Source organism: Pituophis catenifer, unplaced genomic scaffold (genome assembly GCF_029215685.1).
Source record: "Pituophis catenifer annectens isolate HBS135680 unplaced genomic scaffold, rPitCat1.0.hap2 SCAF_1, whole genome shotgun sequence".
Classification (NCBI taxonomy): Eukaryota; Metazoa; Chordata; class Lepidosauria; order Squamata; family Colubridae; genus Pituophis; species Pituophis catenifer.
In genome coordinates, this window is record NW_027256881.1 from 350,969,171 (window position 1) to 350,988,503 (window position 19,333).

The following is a 19,333-nucleotide window of genomic DNA, read 5'->3' on the forward strand; positions in this document are numbered from 1 at the left end:
TAATTTGTTGCGGGTCTGTGTCTTCTTTGTGAATCAGCATAATATACCCCTCAGTCCATGAACTGGGTATTTCCTTCTTTGTCATCACTTCATTCATGACCTCTAATAGTGGGAGAGCCAAAGGTTCTTGTAATGCCGTATAGTCTTCAACCGGTAAGCCATCTGGTCCTAGTGCCTTCCCATTCTTTTGCTTCTTAATTGCTTTTGTTAATTCCATCATTGTTATATTTCCTTCCAACATTTCCTCAATATCTTTGGAAATCTACGGTAGTTTTGCTTCTTGTAAATATCTTGCCACTTTTTCCTCTTCTATTGTTTCTCTTTTATAGAGTTGTCTATAATATTCTTGTATTATTTTCCCCATCTCTTTATTTCCAAATTTATTTTGCCCTTGATCGTCAACTAGTTGAGTTATTTTTCTTGATTCTCTTTCTTTTTTCAATTTATATGCTAGCCATCTTCCTGGCTTGTTCACATTTTCAAAATAATTCTGTTTTGCATTTCTTATTTTTTTGGGCTAAGTCTTCTTTCTCCAGTAGGTCCATGTTATGCTTTATTATGTCCATTTTAATTTTAATATCTTTCTTATATGGGCCTTTCTGGAGTTCCTTTTCAAATCTTTTATAGTCATCTGTCAATATTTTGAAGTTTTGTCTTTTCTTTACATTTCTTTTCCTTGTATAATCTGTAATTAGACCTCTGGCATAGGCTTTCATTGTATCCCAATGATTTTGTGCCAATGTTTCTTCTTTCTTATTTTCCTTGAAGAAAAAATCCAACTCTCTTTCCATTTTCTGTACAAAATCTTTCTCTTTTAGTATTGTATTATTTAAAGTCCACCTGGATCCTCTTTTCCACCCTTTCCATGTAGCTGTCATCGGATTATGATCTGCCCATAAATTAGGTTTTATTTCCACATATTCTATATTCAACATCAAGTCCATTGTTGTCCATATCATATCTAATCTGGACCAAGATGAGTGTCTATTAGAATAAAAGCTGTTTTTCATCAACAAAAGTTTTCATCAACAATTCCATTGAAATCTCCCATCATACTTATATTATCATATTCCATTTCGATTATTTTATTCTATAGTTTTCTATAGAAGTCTCTTTGATTAACATTTGGAGCATAAATTGCTACTAAAAGAATTTTCATATTATTATCAATTATTTCCACCATCAAAGTTCTGCCTTCGTCATCTGCATATTTTTGCTCCGCCAGTATTGCATTTTTAATAGAGCCTTGATAGTACAAGGGTTTAGTGCACCCTGTTATTAACACAGCTGCCTGCAATTTCTGCTGGTTCGAATCTCTCCAAGGCTCAAGGTTGACTCAGCCTTCCATCCTTTCTAAGGTAGGTGAAATGAGGACCCAGTTTGTGGGGGCAATAAGCTGACTTTGTATAAAATATACAAAAGAATGAAGGCTATTGCTTAACGCATTGTAAGCCGCCCTGAGTCTCCGGAGAAGGGCGGCATATAAATCAAATTAAATATATATATATATATATATATATATATAAAACAACTCCTCTCTTTTTGCTTTGTGATAATGATAGAAAAGTTCTTCCAAGTTTTGGTTGTATCAGTAATTATTCATGCCATTTTTTAATGTACACTTCTTGTAGACAAATTATATCACATTTTAATTTCTCTAATTTATGAAATACTTTCCTTCTTTTAATGACCAAATTTAGTCCATTTACATTTATTGAAATTAATTTCCTTTCTTCCATGTTCATACTTTGTATGTGGGTTTTGTTGCTCTAGTTGATCTTACTTCATGTTGTTCCTTATTTTCCACACACACACCCCGCCGACGGCACCCTCTGTTGATTCAAGCATTGCCAGTTCTTCTTCTGTGAATTTAATTGGAACTACTGTATCTTGTGTTTCAACTTCCATTACTACTTCTTTTTCCTTAAGAAACTCCTCATAAAAAGCTCTTGCTTTGTCAATTGTATTCAACCTATATGTTCTGTCCCCTTCCCCACACAGGCAAACACACAACTGGGCACGCTTGCCAAGATTTTATTAAGCAATCAGACTAGAAACCCTTGCAGATAAGAGTTTTGGCAGTAAACTGCGAAATGCCTGCCAAGTCAGTTTTCACTCACAGTCAGCAAGAGAGAGAATTTCTCCTTAGTCCAGTTCAGTAGCAAAAAGTAATCCATGAAGCAAGAATTGGCCAAGGTCCAATCCAGATTTCAGGTAACGTGATGTGACTCTCAGGTTTTTAACTTTGACCATCACAAAGCCTGAAGAGCAATCACACCCACTTTTATTCCTTGTGGGGTGTGGTTCAGTGACGCAGCTCAATCTCTGCCCCCCCCACGCCTCTTTCGTTGCTGCGCACGCTTCTCCCTCCGACGCTTCCTGGGATCAAGCCAGGATTCCTCATCCTTGCTCCCCATCTGTTGTTGTTCCGATATGCTTTCCTCCTGGCATATCCCAGGCTGTTCCTCTTGGCCTTCGGATGGAACCTGAGGCATTGCCAGAGAGGAGGGTCCTGGAGAGGGAGGCTTTATCAGATCTCCCTATCACCTTCTGAGTCCTCTCCCTCTGTTCGGACAGGCTTGGGAGTCGGGGTCACAACACTATATCTTTGGAGCTGCCAAATAAGAGTTAACCCTTCTGGAACCAGCCATCTGTAATTAATTCCTTTTTGAATCAGGATTTTTGTCAAAAATTTGTATTCTCTTCTCAACTCTCTAATCTTTCTTGGTATTTGTCTCAAGACAGCCATTTCTTTCTCCTTGTATTTCAAGGTTTTTTCTCTATCTGCCTGAAGTATTTGTGCTTTAATCGATTTCTTAGTAAATCTTATGTGTACTTCTCTTGGCAGTTTATTACGCGTAGCATATCTAGTATAAACTTGATAAATTTCATCAATCCCATCCATCATCTTCTCTTTAGTGATTTCTAATGGCTCAACCAGCATCCCAATCATAATATCTGCCAAATTTTCTCCTTTCTCTTCCTCCACATTTTGAAATCTTAAATAAAATTCTGCTTTGTCCATTTCCCATCCGATAAAACCACTTGTTTCTTGTTCAACCTCTCCCAATCTATTCTCTATTTCTTTTATTTTTTCCTTCTTTTGTTCATCTTTCTTTTCTAAATTTAACATTCTTTCTTCATATTTTGACATCATTTGCTGGATGCTGACCACTTTTTCATCTGTCTTAAGTAATTTTTGTTCCATTCTTTGAACTTTCTCATCTGTCTTAAGTAGTTGTTGTTCCATTCTTAAAACTGTTTGGAAAATCATTTGTAATGATGGCTCTTTCTCTTTCTCTTTCTCTTTCTCTTTCTCTTTCTCTTTCTCCTTCTCCTTCTCCTTCTCTTTCTCTTTCTCCTTCTCCTTCTCTTGTTGCAACATTGCATGGATAGATCTTTGTCCTCCAGATGGTGATGAGGATGATGTGATCGCAGCAGCTCCAACTGTTGCTGCTTTTCTGCTCATTTTTTTAAGTGTTCAACCAAGATGACGTCCCAAAAAAAAGAAAAAATAAAAATAAAAAAAGAGCAGGAAAATCAAAAAGAAAAATAGAATCAAATTCTTCAGGTTCTTTCAAACCCTAATCCTTCAGATATAAGCCCAAAGAAGAAAAAAGGAGGCAAGAACAAAAATTTAAAAAAAAAAACCCAAGAGAAAAAATATAAAGGAGTATAACAAAAGGCTGGATACTAAAATCTTCAGGCTCTTGAGTGCCTTAATCCAATACAGTTATATGTGAATCCCAAAAATAATAAAAATAAAATAAAAACAAGAAATATAGGAAAAAAGCAGAAGCAACAACCCCCCCAAAAAAAAAACTCAGATAAAAAAAATTGAATAAGAAAAAAAAAGTCCTTCAGATGGATTTATATCTGAAAAGCATTCAGAGAGTGATTTCTTAAAGGCCACTGATTAAAAAGTGACAAAAGAAAAGCAAATAGCAGCTCAAAAAAAGACCAAAGCCATCAATAATATTTCTGGACTCCTGTTCAGCAAGTTCAAGAGAAACACCTGTGTAAACAATACAGATAATCCATTTTCTCAGATGTTCTCACTCTCATTAGCATACCAGTATGGAGTCACTTTATTATGGCTACCATGTATCTCTGGCTGTTACTTAAAGAAACTTAGAAACAAAATATCTTTACCAGTAGGTGGCAGTAATAAACACTATCCTATCTCTCCTGTTTAAGAATCCAAATTTCCATTTAAAATTAATACAAAATTAAAAAGAAAAAAGCTTCCAGTTGAACAAACAAGCCAATCTCTTCAGTTGTTTTCTTTTAAAAGGGCAAAGTTTGCAACGTTAACAATGCTAATTGGCTCACTTTCAATCCAGTCCCCGTCAATAGTGAAAGTAAAAGGCTTAAGTCTTTCAAATTGAATAATTGGGTAAAAAGAAGAAAAAAACCTGCTCTCAATTCATTCACCACTTTTCCTCTCTTGCTCTCAGCCTCCAATTTCCAAATCTTTCTAAAGGTTGTTCTTTGTATCATTTTTTTTAAAAAATAAAGTTCTCTCACTGATCCAGTTCACTGTCGTTCCTTTCTCTCTTCCTGAAACTGCCCCAGCCTTGGCAGCCGCGATGGCTGCTGCTCTGCTGTAAAAAAATTGTAAAGTTCCACTTCGAATCATCTTTGTTATATTAGGAATCCCAACACCTCCTGACAATTTTCCAATTCCAACGGTTGTTAAATCCCTGCACCCCACTATCAAAGGGTTCTGGGCACTGCACTGCAATGGAGAAATGGGAAATGGAGCGGCCAGCACAAGGGGAGGAGGAAAGCAGTGAAAGAGGCCTCCTTCCCTCACTCTGGACACTCCCTTTCCTGTTTCTCCATTGCAGCCCAGGGCCACAGAGCTTGCCCCACCCACCACCACCCAGATGCCCTTGCTTCTCCCAAGCGTTTCTTTGCCTACCTGATTTCCAGCTCCGTCGCATTTCTCTCTTGCGTTTCTCTCTTGTTCAGAGAAAGAAGTTCGTGGGACTAAAAGAAATTACTCAATTCCAACTTCATGAGATCTTTTTTCGTGAGAAGATGGAATTGATTTATTGAACTTTTGTTTTCTTTAGTCCCACACACTATTGTTTCCCTGCACACAATGGTGAGAAACGTGACGGAGCTGGAAATTAAGTAGGCAAAGCAATGTTTCGGGGAAGTGAGGGCATCTGGGCGGTGGTGAGGCAAGTTCTTCGGCCCACAAAAACCTCATCTTTGGCTGCCGACCCCGAAAAGTAGAGAAAGAGTTGCCAGGAAGAAGGCAGTCAGCCTGCGAGTTGGGAATACTCTTTCTCCCCTGCCCCAGTCCTCCTCATCTGCCACCCCCAAATTGCATCAATAAAGGATCCACCCCCAAATTGCCTCAATAAAGGTGGATGGTGGCTACATGGGGGTCAGAAAGCCCTTCCATGCCCAGCAAGGGGGGAAGAAATGGCAAAAGGAGCCTTGTCTCACTGCATGTGACTCACTGAAAGGAAGCGGCAGCCCAGCCACTTCCCTTCCTCACCCTCTCCGGTGTTGGAAGCCAACTGTCAACCACATGCCCAGCTGCCCATTTCTCCCTCTTGCTCTTTTGTGTCTCTGGGCTCAACCAGTGCCACAGTCCATCATGCAGGCCTAGAAGGGTGAACCTATGGCATGGCAATGGGCAGCAGCAGCAGTGGCCAGGCGTGCTTGGATAAACGATCTATGAACTCATGCAGGCGGATGTAGAGCATGCCCAGGCAGCAGACGCAAGTCAGGAGGGCAGCCTCACTTGGGTGCAGCAATGGTGGAAGCTCTGGAGACATCTCTGGGGGAGGGGGAGGAGGAGGAAGGGTGCTGAGCTGGGCCCATGGAGAGAGGGAGGGCCTACCTGCAAGCCACTGCCCATGAAGAGGCTGCCCGGGTAGCCACTCAGTGCCTGCAGCAGCTCGTGTATCATGATGCTGCACAGGGACAAAGCCTGAGCCCCTCTTTGCAGGAGCCCCAGTGACACCCCCAGCCTCCTCAGGGCAGAACTGGCTCCAGGCGCTAGATTGGCCTGCAAAGCCCATTGTCTGCTGAGCAGTCCAGCTGAGGCCTCACTCACCAGCCATTGAGGCGCCTGGACTCCCACTGACAGATGGGGTCCTTCAGGCACTTAGCTTGGCCGCCTGTTTATAACTCCATCCCCTCCCTCTGAGTGCCTTGTCAGAGCTCCCTTGGGGTCTTGCCTGCACCGATCTCGCTTGCTGGAAGGGGGGAGGGGGGCAGTAAGAAGAGCACCAAGCTGCCAAAATGGCCTAAGGAGAGCCGGGCAAGGACAGGAGTGGCTGGGAGGAGAGGGGCAAGCCATCCACAGTCAACTGTGAAATGCTCTCCAGAGGCCCAGACATAAAGGTTGCTAGGCAGCAGGGAGGCTGGTACAATAGTAACGATCCCAACTGGTCCTGTGAATGAATCTTCAGGAAAAGAATTTTAGACCTGGCAATTTGGGGAGCAGCACCCCAAAAGACCAAAAGAGACACCTGGATGACAATCAGGCTACAGCAACATAAATTTTGTCTTGCCCCCAAAAATGCAGTTAATATCCTGAGATTGTTCCTCAAGTTACATTTCTGCCTTGTGCCACTATTCCCAAGTATCCCTCATATGATCTGACCAAACTAGGGCATAAGCCAAAATCCATCTTGAGCGCAGTGGTCACTTCCATGTAGGTCAACAACACAATTTCCCCATGACTCCATCTGCTCTGAGAATTACAAGAGACACAAAGATGTTTTCCATTCTGCTGCATGAAGAGAAGCTGTTGCTAAGGGGACAGGTCAATGGCTTTTCCCTGCAATTATCAGAAGAACAGTCATTCTTCATTTATCCCCTGTGGATTTCCAGACACAAAGATCTTCCAGGATAAAACCTGCTTTAAAAAATATCTCGAAGTTCTCCAGATGGGGGGCAGATCATGTCACCTTAGCCTGCCTTGCAAAGAGCTCATTCCTGGGTTTGAAGAGTCTCACATGCCTTTGTTTCCTCCATAGTCACAGCCCAAACACAGGTAAGAGGAAGCATGGTTGATATAAATTTGTCCTGAGGCCATCCAGGTGGCACAGGTAGTGTCTGATCTGCTAAAGAACCAGTGAGATTTCAAGAACTTCAAATCAGTTTCTGCATAAACCTTGGTTTCTGTTCTAGGAGGGAAGGTTATAAGAATGACCGGGCAGAAATCATGCTACTTCTGATGCTTCTGCTGCTCTTCTGGCTCCTGGCTGCAATTACAGCAAAAGGGCTGCAAACCATATGTGTGTTCAGGGATTATATCCAGTTAGAGGAAAGTATCTACAGGCCTGGTGATCTCATTATTGGTGGGAATTTGCCCTTGGGAACCATTGGAACGTCTCATCTCTTTGACTTTAAAACACTGAATTGCCATCCAGAGAATTTGTAAGTTTCAGCTGAAGGAGAGACATGCAGATAGATTGTTTCTTTGCTTTAAATTCAGAGACTTTCTTCAGAAATACTTCTAATATTTGGACTGTCCTGGTGTAGTGCACATCTTGTGCTTTTCTCCATAAATTAGCAAGTTCTTAAAATGGGCTGGAATTCTTAATCTCTTCATCAGGAAGATGATAAACACGAAAAATGAAGGGGGAAGCTATGCTGGCCTAGTGAAGAAGTCAAATTATAATATTAATCTGAACAGAAACTTCTGGTAGAAAATTCAAATAAAAGTCCAACACTCTTCAAGTGTTCAGGAGTTAACAAAAATTCCTCTCAGTGTTAGAATCAGCATTGCTGATGAATAATGGCCTTCAGTAAATCTATGAGGTGATCTAACTGTAGTCCTGTGCTCAGCAATCTTTACCCCACCTGAAGAAGTTGCTCCAAGAGAGACGTTAAAGAATTACATTGAAACGGGAGCAGTTGGAAAGGATTTCAGCTACTGCAGGAAAGTGAATATGGCAGGGATGATAGAGAGTATCAAACAGTCACGTCCATGATATCTATGAAAAGGTTTCTCTCCTTTCTCACAAAGACATCGAAGTTTATCCAAGGGAAATCCTTTGGGGGGAAAAACCCCAACCCAATGAAATTTGGGAGTTTCTGCCCTCAAAGGTCCCCCCAAACAGTGAAGCAAATTCTACAGCCATGCACAAGCTTTCCTGTCATGTTCTCCAATGTTTTTCTCACTACAGATTCACCACCAGTAACTACCAGCAATTCCTTGCATTGATGTTTGCTGTCTCCGAGGTCAATAAGGATTTTCTTCTGCTCCCCAACATCACCCTTGGCTTCCACATCTATGGCCATTTCCAGAGGGAGATATTTATTTCCTTAAACAGCCTCTCCATGCTCTCCTCACAAGGCCAAGTGGTTCCAGGGTACAAATGTAACCTGCAGGATACTTTGCTGTCGGTCATTGGTGATCTCAGTGCCAAATTCTCAAGGCAGATGGCCTCCATCTTCAGCATCTTTAAGCTCCCACAGGTAAGAGACCTCCACTGGACACAGTATGGAATAGACAAAGATCAAAAGCACACACAGAAGCCAAAGATGAAGCTAAAAGTAGTTTTTTGTGATGTGGGGGCATATAATGAGTTTGTGACTCTTAGATTATCCTTTATTAAAGGGTAGCCATCATTTTAGTGCCATTGATTCTCTGTATTGGGTTGTTGGTTTCCTCTCTTGTCTTCTGACGACCAATAAAAATGGTTAAGAAGGGAAGAAGATGAAGTTTTCCAGTCAAAGTGAGTCAGTCTGACTGGAGGGCCATTAACCACACAATGGTCACTATTAAAGTCAACATACAGGTGAAACTCGAAAAATTAGAATATCGTGCAAAAGTTCATTTATTTCAGTAATGCAACTTAAAAGGTGAAACTAATATATGAGATAGATTCATTACATGCAAAGCGAGATAGTTCAAGCCTTGATTTGTCATACTTTTGATGATTATGGCTTACAGCTCATGAAAACCCCAAATTCACAATCTCAGAAAATTAGAATATTGTGAAAAGGTTCAATATTCTAGGCTCAAAGTGTCCCACTCTAATCAGCTAATTAAGCCATAACACCTGCAAAGGGTTCCTGAGCCTTTAAATGGTCTCTCAGTCTGGTTCAGTAAGAATCACAATCATGGGAAAGACTGCTGACCTGACAGTTGTGCAGAAAACCATCATTGACATCCTCCATAAGGAGGGAAAGCCTCAAAAGGTAATTGCAAAAGAAGTTGGATGTTCCCAAAGTGCTGTATCAAAGCACATTAATAGAAAGTTATGTGGAAGGGAAAAGTGTGGAAGAAAAAGGTGCACAAGCAGCAGGGATAACCGCAGTCTGGAGAGGATTGTCAGGAAAAGGCCATTCAAAAGTGTTGGCGACTTTCACAAGGAGTGGACTGAGGCTGGAGTCAGTGCATCAAGAGCCACCACACACAGATGGATCCTGGACATGGGCTTCAAATGTCGTATTCTTCATCAAGCTGCTCCTGAACAACAAACAACATCAGAAGCGTCTTACCTGGGCTAAAGAAAAAAAGAACTGGTCTGTTGCTCAGTGGTCCAAAGTCCTCTTTTCTGATGAGAGCAACTTTTGCATCTCATTTGGAAACCAAGGACCCAGAGTCTGGAGGAAGAATGGAGAGGCACACACTGCAAGATGCTTGAAGTCCAGTGTGAAGTTTCCACAGTCTGTGTTGATTTGGGGAGCCATGTCATCTGCTGGTGTTGGTCCACTGTGCTTCATTAAGTCCAGGGTCAACGCAGCCGTCTACAGGAGATTTTGGAGCACTTCATGCTTCCTTCCGCAGATGAGCTTTATGGGGATGCTGACTTCATTTTCTAGCAGGACCTGGCACCTGCCCACACTGCCAAAAGTACCAAAACCTGGTTCAGTGACCATGGGATTACTTTGCTTGATTGGCCAGCAAACTTGCCTGACCTGAGCCCCATAGAGAATCTATGGGGCATTGCCAAGAAAAAAGGTGAGAGACATGAGACCGAACAATGCAGAAGAGTTGAAGTCCGCTATTGAAGCATCCTGGTCTTCCATAACACCTCAGCAGTGCCAGAGGCTGATAGCATCCATGCCACGCCGCATTGAGGCAGTAATTGATGCAAAAGGGGCCCAAACCAAGTACTGAGTACATATTCATGCTTATACTTTTCAGAGGTCCGATATTGTTCTATGTACAATCCTTGTTTTATTGATTTCATATAATATTCTAATTTTCTGAGATTGTGAATTTGGGGTTTTCATGAGCTGTAAGCCATAATCATCAAAATTATGACAAATCAAGGCTTGAACTATTTTGCTTTGCATGTAATGAGTCTATCTCATATATTAGTTCCACCTTTTAAGTTGCATTACTGAAATAAATGAACTTTTGCACGATATTCTAATTTTTCGAGTTTCACCTGTAAAACTTTTACTTTGTCTTTGAAAAGAGAATCTCTTTTTCTCCAGCTGGGTGTTGGCTTTGAGTTACCTCAGGGAGAGAGAAGAGTTTATCCTTCCTTCTTCCGGATTAATCCCAAGGAATCTCCTCAGTATGTGGGTTTAGTTCAGCTGCTCCTGTATTTCCAGTGGAACTGGGTTGGTCTTCTGGCCCCTGAAGATGACAGGGGAGAAGTTTTCATCTCAACTCTGACTCCAATGCTCCAGGAGAAGGAGATCTGCCTGGCCTTCACTGAAATGCTGGAATTGAGTGATTTTAAAACCACTCTGAGCAAGATTGTTGCCAATTTCCGCACGTGGTCTAAAGTAGATGTGTTTATTATGTTTGGTGACACTGTTGTTACAGCCACTGTAATAAGCGCAGTACGTTTTTTTGAAGAATACAGGAAAGTATCATTTAGGAAAGTTTTCATCTTCACTTCCCATTGGAAACTTGGCATAGAAGAATCTGAATACACATTGCAATTGGTAAAGCTTTATCATGGGGCTCTGCATTTTAGGGACCACTCCAGGGATGTCTCTGAATTCAGCCACTTCCTCCTGTCTTTAGACCCCTTGAACCCCCAAGGAGATGTCTTTCTCCCTCTATGGTGGGAAATAGTCTTTGACTGCAAGATCCATAAATCAGGAAAGATCCCTCCAAAGGGAGAAAAACAATGTACAGGAAAGGAGAATCTGCAGAATGTGCCCAATTACACTATTGAAAAAAGAATGACAGGAGAAAGTTACAATGTCTACAATGCCATTTATGCTCTGGCACACACTTTACATGCAATGGATGGATCCAGAGTTCGACCGACCATGATGAGGCTTGGAAAGAGGATCTCAGATGTTCAGTCATGGCAGGTAATTTCTATGGCTTTTAACTCAGTCCACAGACACTTTAACTGGAAGCTCCCATATGAATTTCTTCAGTTTAGTTTAGTTTAGTTTAGTTTAGTTTAGTTTAGTTTAGTTTAGTTTAGTTTAGTTTAGTTTAGTTTAGTTTAGTTTAGTTTAGTTTAGTTTAACTAACTAAATACAGTAGAATTTAATATAGTTACTGTTCTGGTACAAAAGCTGTTTTTCAGCCTCTTTGTCCTTGTTTTTATTGTCCTGTACCATCTGCCAGATTGTAATAGTTCAAAAAAAAAAGGGTGCCCAGGATGAGATGGATCTTTAAGAAAGTTTAAGAACCCTGTAGAGCTCCTCCAAAGAGGGGAGAGGGCAAGCAAGGATCCTCTGGGCCATGATATTAACCAGGGGTGGAATCTAAAATTTGTTACTAGTGGTTCTGTGGGCGTGGCTTGGTGGTGGTGGGGGTTAATGTGACTGGGTGGGCGTGGCCAACTTTTTTTTTTTTTTACTTTTAAGAGCATTTTTTCTACAACCTCTTTGGCCGAAGAGGTTGCAGAAAAAAATGCTTTCAAAAGCTTCTGGTGATCAGGCAAGTCAGCTGGGATCGCCAGAGGCTTTTAAAGCCTTTTTTTTTTTCTACAGCCTCTTCGGCCGAAGAGGTTGCAGAAAAAAATCTTTTTAGAAGCTTCTGGTAATCAGGCAAGTCAGCTGGGATCGCCAGAAGCTTTCAAAGGCATTTTTTTTCACACAGCTCGCTGTGTGAAAAGAGCTTCTGATTAATAATGGATGGAAACTAACAAAGGAGGTAAGCAACCTAGAACTAAGGAGAAATTTCATAAGGAGTTAGTTTCATAACTTAGTTTCAGAGTTCAACATACCAGATTCCTCAGGTATAGCCCAAATACTCCTATTTCAAAAGGTCTCCTTTCTTTCAGATCCTTGCTTATTTGAGCAATGTGCAGTTCAACAATAGTGCTGGAGATGAGGTCTCCTTCTCAGAAGATGGACTGGGATCTGCTCGTTATGACCTTCTCAACTGGGTTTTCTTCCCCAATCAATCTTTTCTCCCCATGAAGATTGGGCAAGTAAATCCTGAGGCTCCCCCAGGCCAAGATTTCACCATTAACTCTGATGGAATCATCTGGGCCACAAAGGTGAGCTGCAGGGAAATGTTGTACATTCAGAGAGAGATTCATTCTCTTCCTGAGATGCAGAACACCTTCCTAACTTATAAAATAATCAATTGAGTCAAAAATTAGGGCAGTTGTTTCATGAAAAATCTGCTCTGAATGTAACACATTTAAGCTCTGATTTATGTCATTCCACAAAGGTTTAGGCTTGGGAATGATTCCTGCTTGAAATGCAGGATGCAATTACAACAGGCAACAATGATTTCCATCGACCATTTCCACTCAGTTGTATTCTCATGGTTCTTTCTTTTAGAAATGCTGTAGTCCCATCACAACCCTTCCTCTGCAGGCTGAGATTCCAGATGCAATCTCCCACATCCATGGGTGTGTCAGGAATGCCCCTGGCCTGATTACCTCAGGACTGTTCTTGAGTTCTGATAGACGGTGGCAAACTATTTCTTTAGAAGAGAATCTGAACATAGAAGTAGGAACAAGGAAGGGAAATAGGAATAGGGGAAAGAATGAATGCAGCAGGTTCCTTGCTTAGGTCATCTTTTTTTTAAAAAAATTGATTTATATGCTGCCCTTCTCCGGAGACTCAGGACGGCTTACAATGCCTTAAGCAATAGCCTTCATGCTTTTGTATATTTATACAAAGTCAGTTTATTGCCCCCACAATCTGGGTCCTCATTTTACCTACCTCAGAAAGGATGGAATGCTGAGGCAACCTTGAGCCTGGTGAGATTTGAACTTGCAGTAATTGCAGGCAGCTGGCAACTTAAGTGCTACTTTAACAGCACTTAGTCCACTGTGCCACCTGGCTCTTTCTCAAGTGTTTCTCTTTTCTCTTTCAGACGATCCCCATTGCCAGGTGTGGAAGGAAGAGGTGCCATGCAGGAGAGAGGAGAAGAGTTCCAGAGGGCAAGCAGGTTTGCTGCTACCAGTGTGACTCTTGTCCAGAAGCGACCTTTTCTAACAAGACAGGTAGAGCAGACTTCAAATGTTCATCTTCCAGGATCAAAGAAGACATTATTTAAGTCATTTTTGTTATTGTTGTCTTTTTTGATAAGAGTGACATGAAATCATATTTTTCAGCAAAACTTTTCAGTTTACAGATATAAATTGCCTTGGCCACAGAGGCCACCTTTCCCGATCCTCAGCAGTTCCATGTAGGATAGCTTTAGGGCAGAATTGATAAATGTCCAGTTTGCATTTCCACTCCTATTCTAACATCTAATTGCAAAAACCGCCTTTCAATCTTTCCTGAGGAAGTGGGGCATGCGATCCATGCTTTCATTTTTATTATTCAGAATATGCTCCTTCCATCAGCACTATCCACCTCTGAGGAAATCCACCTGCCAGGGAAAGAGGACATTCATCTATCTATGTCTCTTTGATAGAGCCGGAGGGAGGGAAAAAACATCTGAATGAACAGATTGAGATACAAAGCAGAGAGGTTGAGGCACGGATAATATATACACACAGAGAAAAAAACAGCAACATTCCTGGAAAACAGATCTAAAAGTCTTCTGTGGGTCCTATTATAAAATAGGAGAAAAAACAGGCAGGAATCTCAGACTGAAAGCCACAATATTCATGAAGTGCACAGTGAATGGATAGCTGGAACTGCATAAATCCTTGTCTCTGGCTAATCTATTTATTTTATTTATTTATTTTATTTTAATTAGATTTATATGCCACCCTATCTCCATAGGACTCAGGGCGGCTCACAACAATTAAGATATACAATCTCAATCCAAGTAAGAAACATGTTGAAATACATATTAAATGCATATTAAAATACATTAAAAATCAAAACCCCATCAGTCCAGGCTGGGCAATTTAAACATCCATGTTTTTAGTTCACGGCGGAAAGAGCGAAGGTCGGGGGCCAACCGGAGCCCCCGGGGGAGTTGATTCCAAAGGGTGGGTGCGCCCACAGAGAAAGCTCTACTTCTGAGGGTCCCCAGCCGACATTGTCTAGCCGACGGCACCCTGAGTAGGCCCTCCCCGTGAGAACACACCGGGCGATGGGAAGCCGTTGCTGGTTGCAGATGGTCTGACAGATATCCTGGGCCCAAGCCATGTAGGGCTTTATAGGTCATCACCTTGAATCTCACCCGGAGGGCAACCGGCAGCCAATGCAAGTCACGCAGGAGAGGTGTAACATGGGCGTATCGGGATCCTCCCATCACAACCCGCACGGCCACATTCTGCACCAGCTGAAGCCTCTGAGTGGTCTTCAAGGGCAGCCCCAAGTAGACAGCAATACAGGAAGTGACTAGCGCATGAGTAATTGTGTGTAGGGCATCCTGGTCCAGTTCTATCCCCAGGACTTCTTAAATGAAGGCTGATTGGCTCTTTTTGATGCCCCATAAATGGCACATTGGGTTCTTTCATCAGTCCCTTTGTGGGTAAGCAATAGCAGAAAGGCAACACACGTATCTGTTATGCGGGAGAGATAATGTGCTTGGTAGATGCCCCAGAAATTCTTAAACTAAGACTCTTGATTTCAGATACCGCTCACTGTGAACCCTGCCCAGAAGACCAATATCCTAACAAGGACAAGGACCAATGCATTGCCAAGAAGATCCACTTCCTTTCCTATCATGACACCCTGGGATACACCTTAGTTTTTCTTGCTCTTTTCCTCTCAGTGGTCACATCTGCAGTCCTATTGATTTTCTATAAATATCATGACACACCAATTGTCAAGGCCAACAACCGAGATCTCACCTACATCCTCCTCATCTCCCTCCTGTTTTGCTTCCTCTGCTCCTTCCTCTTCATTGGTCAACCAGGGAAGATCACCTGTCTCTTCCAACAATCTGCCTTTGCCATCGTCTTTTCCCTGGCAGTTTCCTCTGTGTTGGCAAAGACTGTCATGGTGGTTTTGGCCTTCATGGCCACCAAGCCAGGGAACAAGACAAGGAAACTCTTAGGAAAACCACTGACCAACTCCATTGTCATAGCCTGTCCCCTGATCCAAGCAGTCCTTTGCGTCACCTGGCTGGGAACCTCTCCCCCATATCTAAACTTGGACTTCCACTCCTTGTTTGGAGAGACCATCTTGGAATGTAAGCAAGGCTCAGCTGTAATGTTTTACTGTGTCCTCTCTTACCTAGGATTTTTGGCCTTTGTCAGTTTCATAGTGGCATTTCTAGCTAGGAAATTGCCTGATAGTTTTAATGAAGCCAAGTTCATTACTTTTAGCATGCTGGTCTTTTGCAGTGTCTGGGTCTCCTTCCTCCCCACCTACCTGAGCACCAAAGGGAAGTCCATGGTGACTGTGGAGATCTTCTCCATTTTGGCCTCTGGGGCTGCTCTCTTGGCCTGTATTTTTTTCCCCAAATGCTACATTATTCTGCTGAGGCCTGATCTGAATTGTAGAGAAAATATTGTAAGAAACAAGAATGTCTAACTAATGCCGGGATCTGCTTTTTATATTTATATTTCTCTTCGTGGCATGTTTAGAATATGATGATTTCTAAAAAAAAATAATGTCTTCAAAGAGGAATTTTTCCATTAAAAAATTCCTTATCAAATGCCACAATTGGTTAAAATTTACCTGCGGTCAACAGCAATCACCCAGCCTTTTGTTTATCATGCCTTCAAAATATCCCCCTGTTGTCCAGTGCCTGATGTTGATGGAAAACTAGTTATTAAAGATGTATTCATTATTTCAAGGAGGACATTTTCTCATTCCATTCTTTTCAATTTAATTATTTTTTAAAATAGTGTTTTAAAGAGTTGGAATTAGTGTTTTTAGGCCTATATGGTTGTTTCCTTAGACATCTGAGACTTTATAGAGTTCTCTACCAGTATTCAGTTCTTTTTAATAACATCTCCCTTTCCATAAAATGGCCTCTCATGTGGGAAATAGAAAACAATGGAGGAATGTGTGCTAACTGGCCCATAAAATAGCAATTCTCTGGCTTTCAATAAGCTTTATCAACATTTCTATGGCAACGTAACTGATATACTTTTTTATGAAGAGAATATTTCTCTGTTGAAGATAGTAACAGTAGAAGAGTGGCAACATAATTGATAGTTTGTTAATTATCAATAGGTATGATTATACCACCTTATGCATAAATCATTTTCTCCTTCTTTCTCAAATGTATAAATATGAGTGCAATCTTTGGTCTTCAAGAGTTCTTCCCACTTTTCTCTCTGGAGAAAATTTACCCTGGGCACACTCTTAACAAGTAATACTGCTGTGAGAATTGATTATTGATTTTTGGTCCTGCATTTGGAGCCCGAAGGCTTAAGCAGTTGTAATAGCTACATAAACATGACAGATAGTGCTTGTTTAGCAACAATGATGAAATAGTAACTTTGCCACCAGAGACAATGACTGAATGATCCAAGGACAGAGGCATGGGAATAGAATGCAAAGGGCCACCAAATAAGCATCAAACTTTAGAACTATTACCAAAACAACTTATTTTAACCTCATTGGACACTAACAAGATGACATATGGGGGAAGGCCTGGGAGTAGGGGAAATTACATGGTTTATACAGAAATCTTCAGATCTGGCTTTGCTTACGCTGTAACCACTTGACTTTTAGTAAAAGTATACCCAACTCTACAAATAGAGTCAAGGATTTTTCTTTCCTAAATGTCTAAGCTGGGACAGGCCTGACATTCTGTCCACCAGCAAGGCCAGCAAAGGCATTATGCAACCGGTGGTCCCAACTGGAGACCCATAGATGATGCTTCCTAAATTAAGGGCTCTGTCACTCCAGGAGAGATTGAATTTTTTTCCCTCCCAGATAGTTGTACAGAGAGCATAGTCCTGCCCTGCATTGACAGCAGGATACAGCTTGTGGGCCCCTCTTTGCAAACTGCACACCTCAGGCCATGGAATTGATCAGCAAACTGAAGCGCTGAATTGGCTGCTGAATGGTGGGAACAGAAGCTGTCTGGCCCATGTGCTCACCCTTTGCATTGAACCAAAGTGGGGCAGCTCAAAGGGAGTCAAAAGGCCATCATGATCACTCCTGCCACAGCCTGGGGTATCCAGTTGGCAAAGAGGGGAGCATCAACCATTGCAGCTAGGGAGGGGTGAATGCCATGGGTCAGCTGGGGTGAGGGGGCTGGGATGAAGTGGATGTAGCCAATTGTCCCAGACTACACATTGACCATGTTCACAGGTCTGTAAAGCATAAAAAAGTCATGCTCTTCATCAATGTTGGGACAGATTCGCTTAGCAAGCACTTCCAGCATGATTTTGGTAGCAGCCACCAGTGGCCTCATTCAGTTGTGGTCCCTTGGAATATGGTGGCCGCTTCTGTCATTGCACCACGTGGCCTTGTGACAAAGTGATTCGTTCTGCTTCCCTTTTGGTGTTTGTGCAGCATTGCAGAAAACTCTGGAGCTCCAGCGAAGGTAAAGTTTCAGGTGGGGGTCAACAACGGTGATTTCATTTATTTATTTTATTTTCTGAGTGCAGAATATCTTACATTAAAAGGAGAAAATGTGCTATTTAAAATTGGCCTATTGATCTAAATAAAAAATAAATAAAAAACTATACAATCAATATAAAAATTAAACGCAGAAAGAGTTGAAAACCCATATGTGACATTATACAGGCCATCCTCGTTCAAAGTTACAAAGGCACTGAAAAACGTGACTTATGACCGTTTTTCACACTTACGACCATTGCAGCATTCCCACGGGCATGTGGTCAAAATTTGGGCCCTTGGCAACTGGCTCATATTTATGACGGTTGCAGTGTCCCAGGGTCCTCTTTTCTGACTTTCAAACAAGCCAGGTCAATGGGGAAACTAGATTCATTTAACAACCATGTCATTAACAGGGGGGCATGGATCTAGTTCACAGGTGCTCAGATGAAAGACCAAGCTAAGGCCTTGGGATGACCCAATGGACTGCAGGAACTCTCTCCAGAATTTAGCCATGATCTGCACTGTGATTTATTTGTTATTTATTTATTGGTTCGATTTATATGCTGCCCTTCTCCGGAGACTCAGGGCAGCTTACAATGCGTTAAGCAATAGCCTTCATACTTCTGTATATACCTGCTTAGTATACCTGCTTTTGGCCCCCACTAAGTGGAGACTTATTCTCCAAGCAGGCACACTTCTTTCTTGAGATAGGTACCATTCTGCTCCTTGAGCAGAAACTATTAGTCCAGGAAGATCCTAGAGTGAAGAAGAGTCCTAAGCATTACAGTTCAATGTCACGATGAACCAAAGATGAAAAATTCCATTTCTGGGAGAACCAATCATGCACAGCTGCCTGTTTTTGCTAGGATTCAAACTGAGACTCTCCCTCCCCATCCAACCTTCATGCACGAGGGCAAAACCTTCATAGCACCACTTGGTCAATCGGTGGTTGTACAACTGAATATTATCAGCATACAAATGATACCTGACCTCAAACTGAAAAGGCTTTCCAGATGGATCCTGAAAGTCAATGGATTTGGCTCAGTCTCACTCCTGCAACCGACAATGAATGGAACCACCTTCAGGTGAAGGAGAGACTCACCTAACACTATATACCCATCCTTTGTTATCCCAGTTTCTGATTTCATCCACTGCCATGTGGTTATTAAAAAAATGGTTACTCCATCCAAGCATTGGCATGACTGCTCACAGTTACAAGGGGACAACGGATAGTTGTATGCCACCAAACCCCGTGACTCTCACACTAGCTGACCAACTATGGCCCAGGCCAAACTCCATCTTGTTTCCAGGGGGTCAGTTTCATGGAGGTCAGATTCACAACTTCAGCATGACTCCCTCTATCCTGTGCATTACAAGACACATAAACATGTTTTTCCATTCTGGGGAATGAGAAGCTATTGCTCCATAGGTAGAACAATTGCTTTTCCTTGCAATTATCAGAAGTACAGTAATTCATAGTGTGTCCCCTGTGGATTTCTCAATACAAAATCTTACAAAATAAACCCTGCTTTTAAAAAAA

At 41.8% G+C, this 19,333-nt stretch overlaps 1 protein-coding gene across 1 annotated transcript in view; it reads left to right on the plus strand.

Moving 5' to 3' along the window:
* The window catches only part of LOC139312952 (vomeronasal type-2 receptor 26-like), a gene marked incomplete at its 3' end in the record, with an annotated part of 53,912 nt that extends 38,150 nt beyond the window's left edge, over nt 1-15,762 (plus strand). Inside the window, exons 4-7 of the mRNA XM_070938190.1 lie at nt 8,330-8,451; nt 10,624-11,262; nt 13,238-13,312; nt 14,965-15,762. Of these exons, the coding sequence (XP_070794291.1) occupies nt 8,330-8,451; nt 10,624-11,262; nt 13,238-13,312; nt 14,965-15,762 (1,634 nt within the window). The remainder of the gene's footprint in view (nt 1-8,329; nt 8,452-10,623; nt 11,263-13,237; nt 13,313-14,964) is intronic.
* Nucleotides 15,763-19,333: the final 3,571 nt, after the last annotated feature.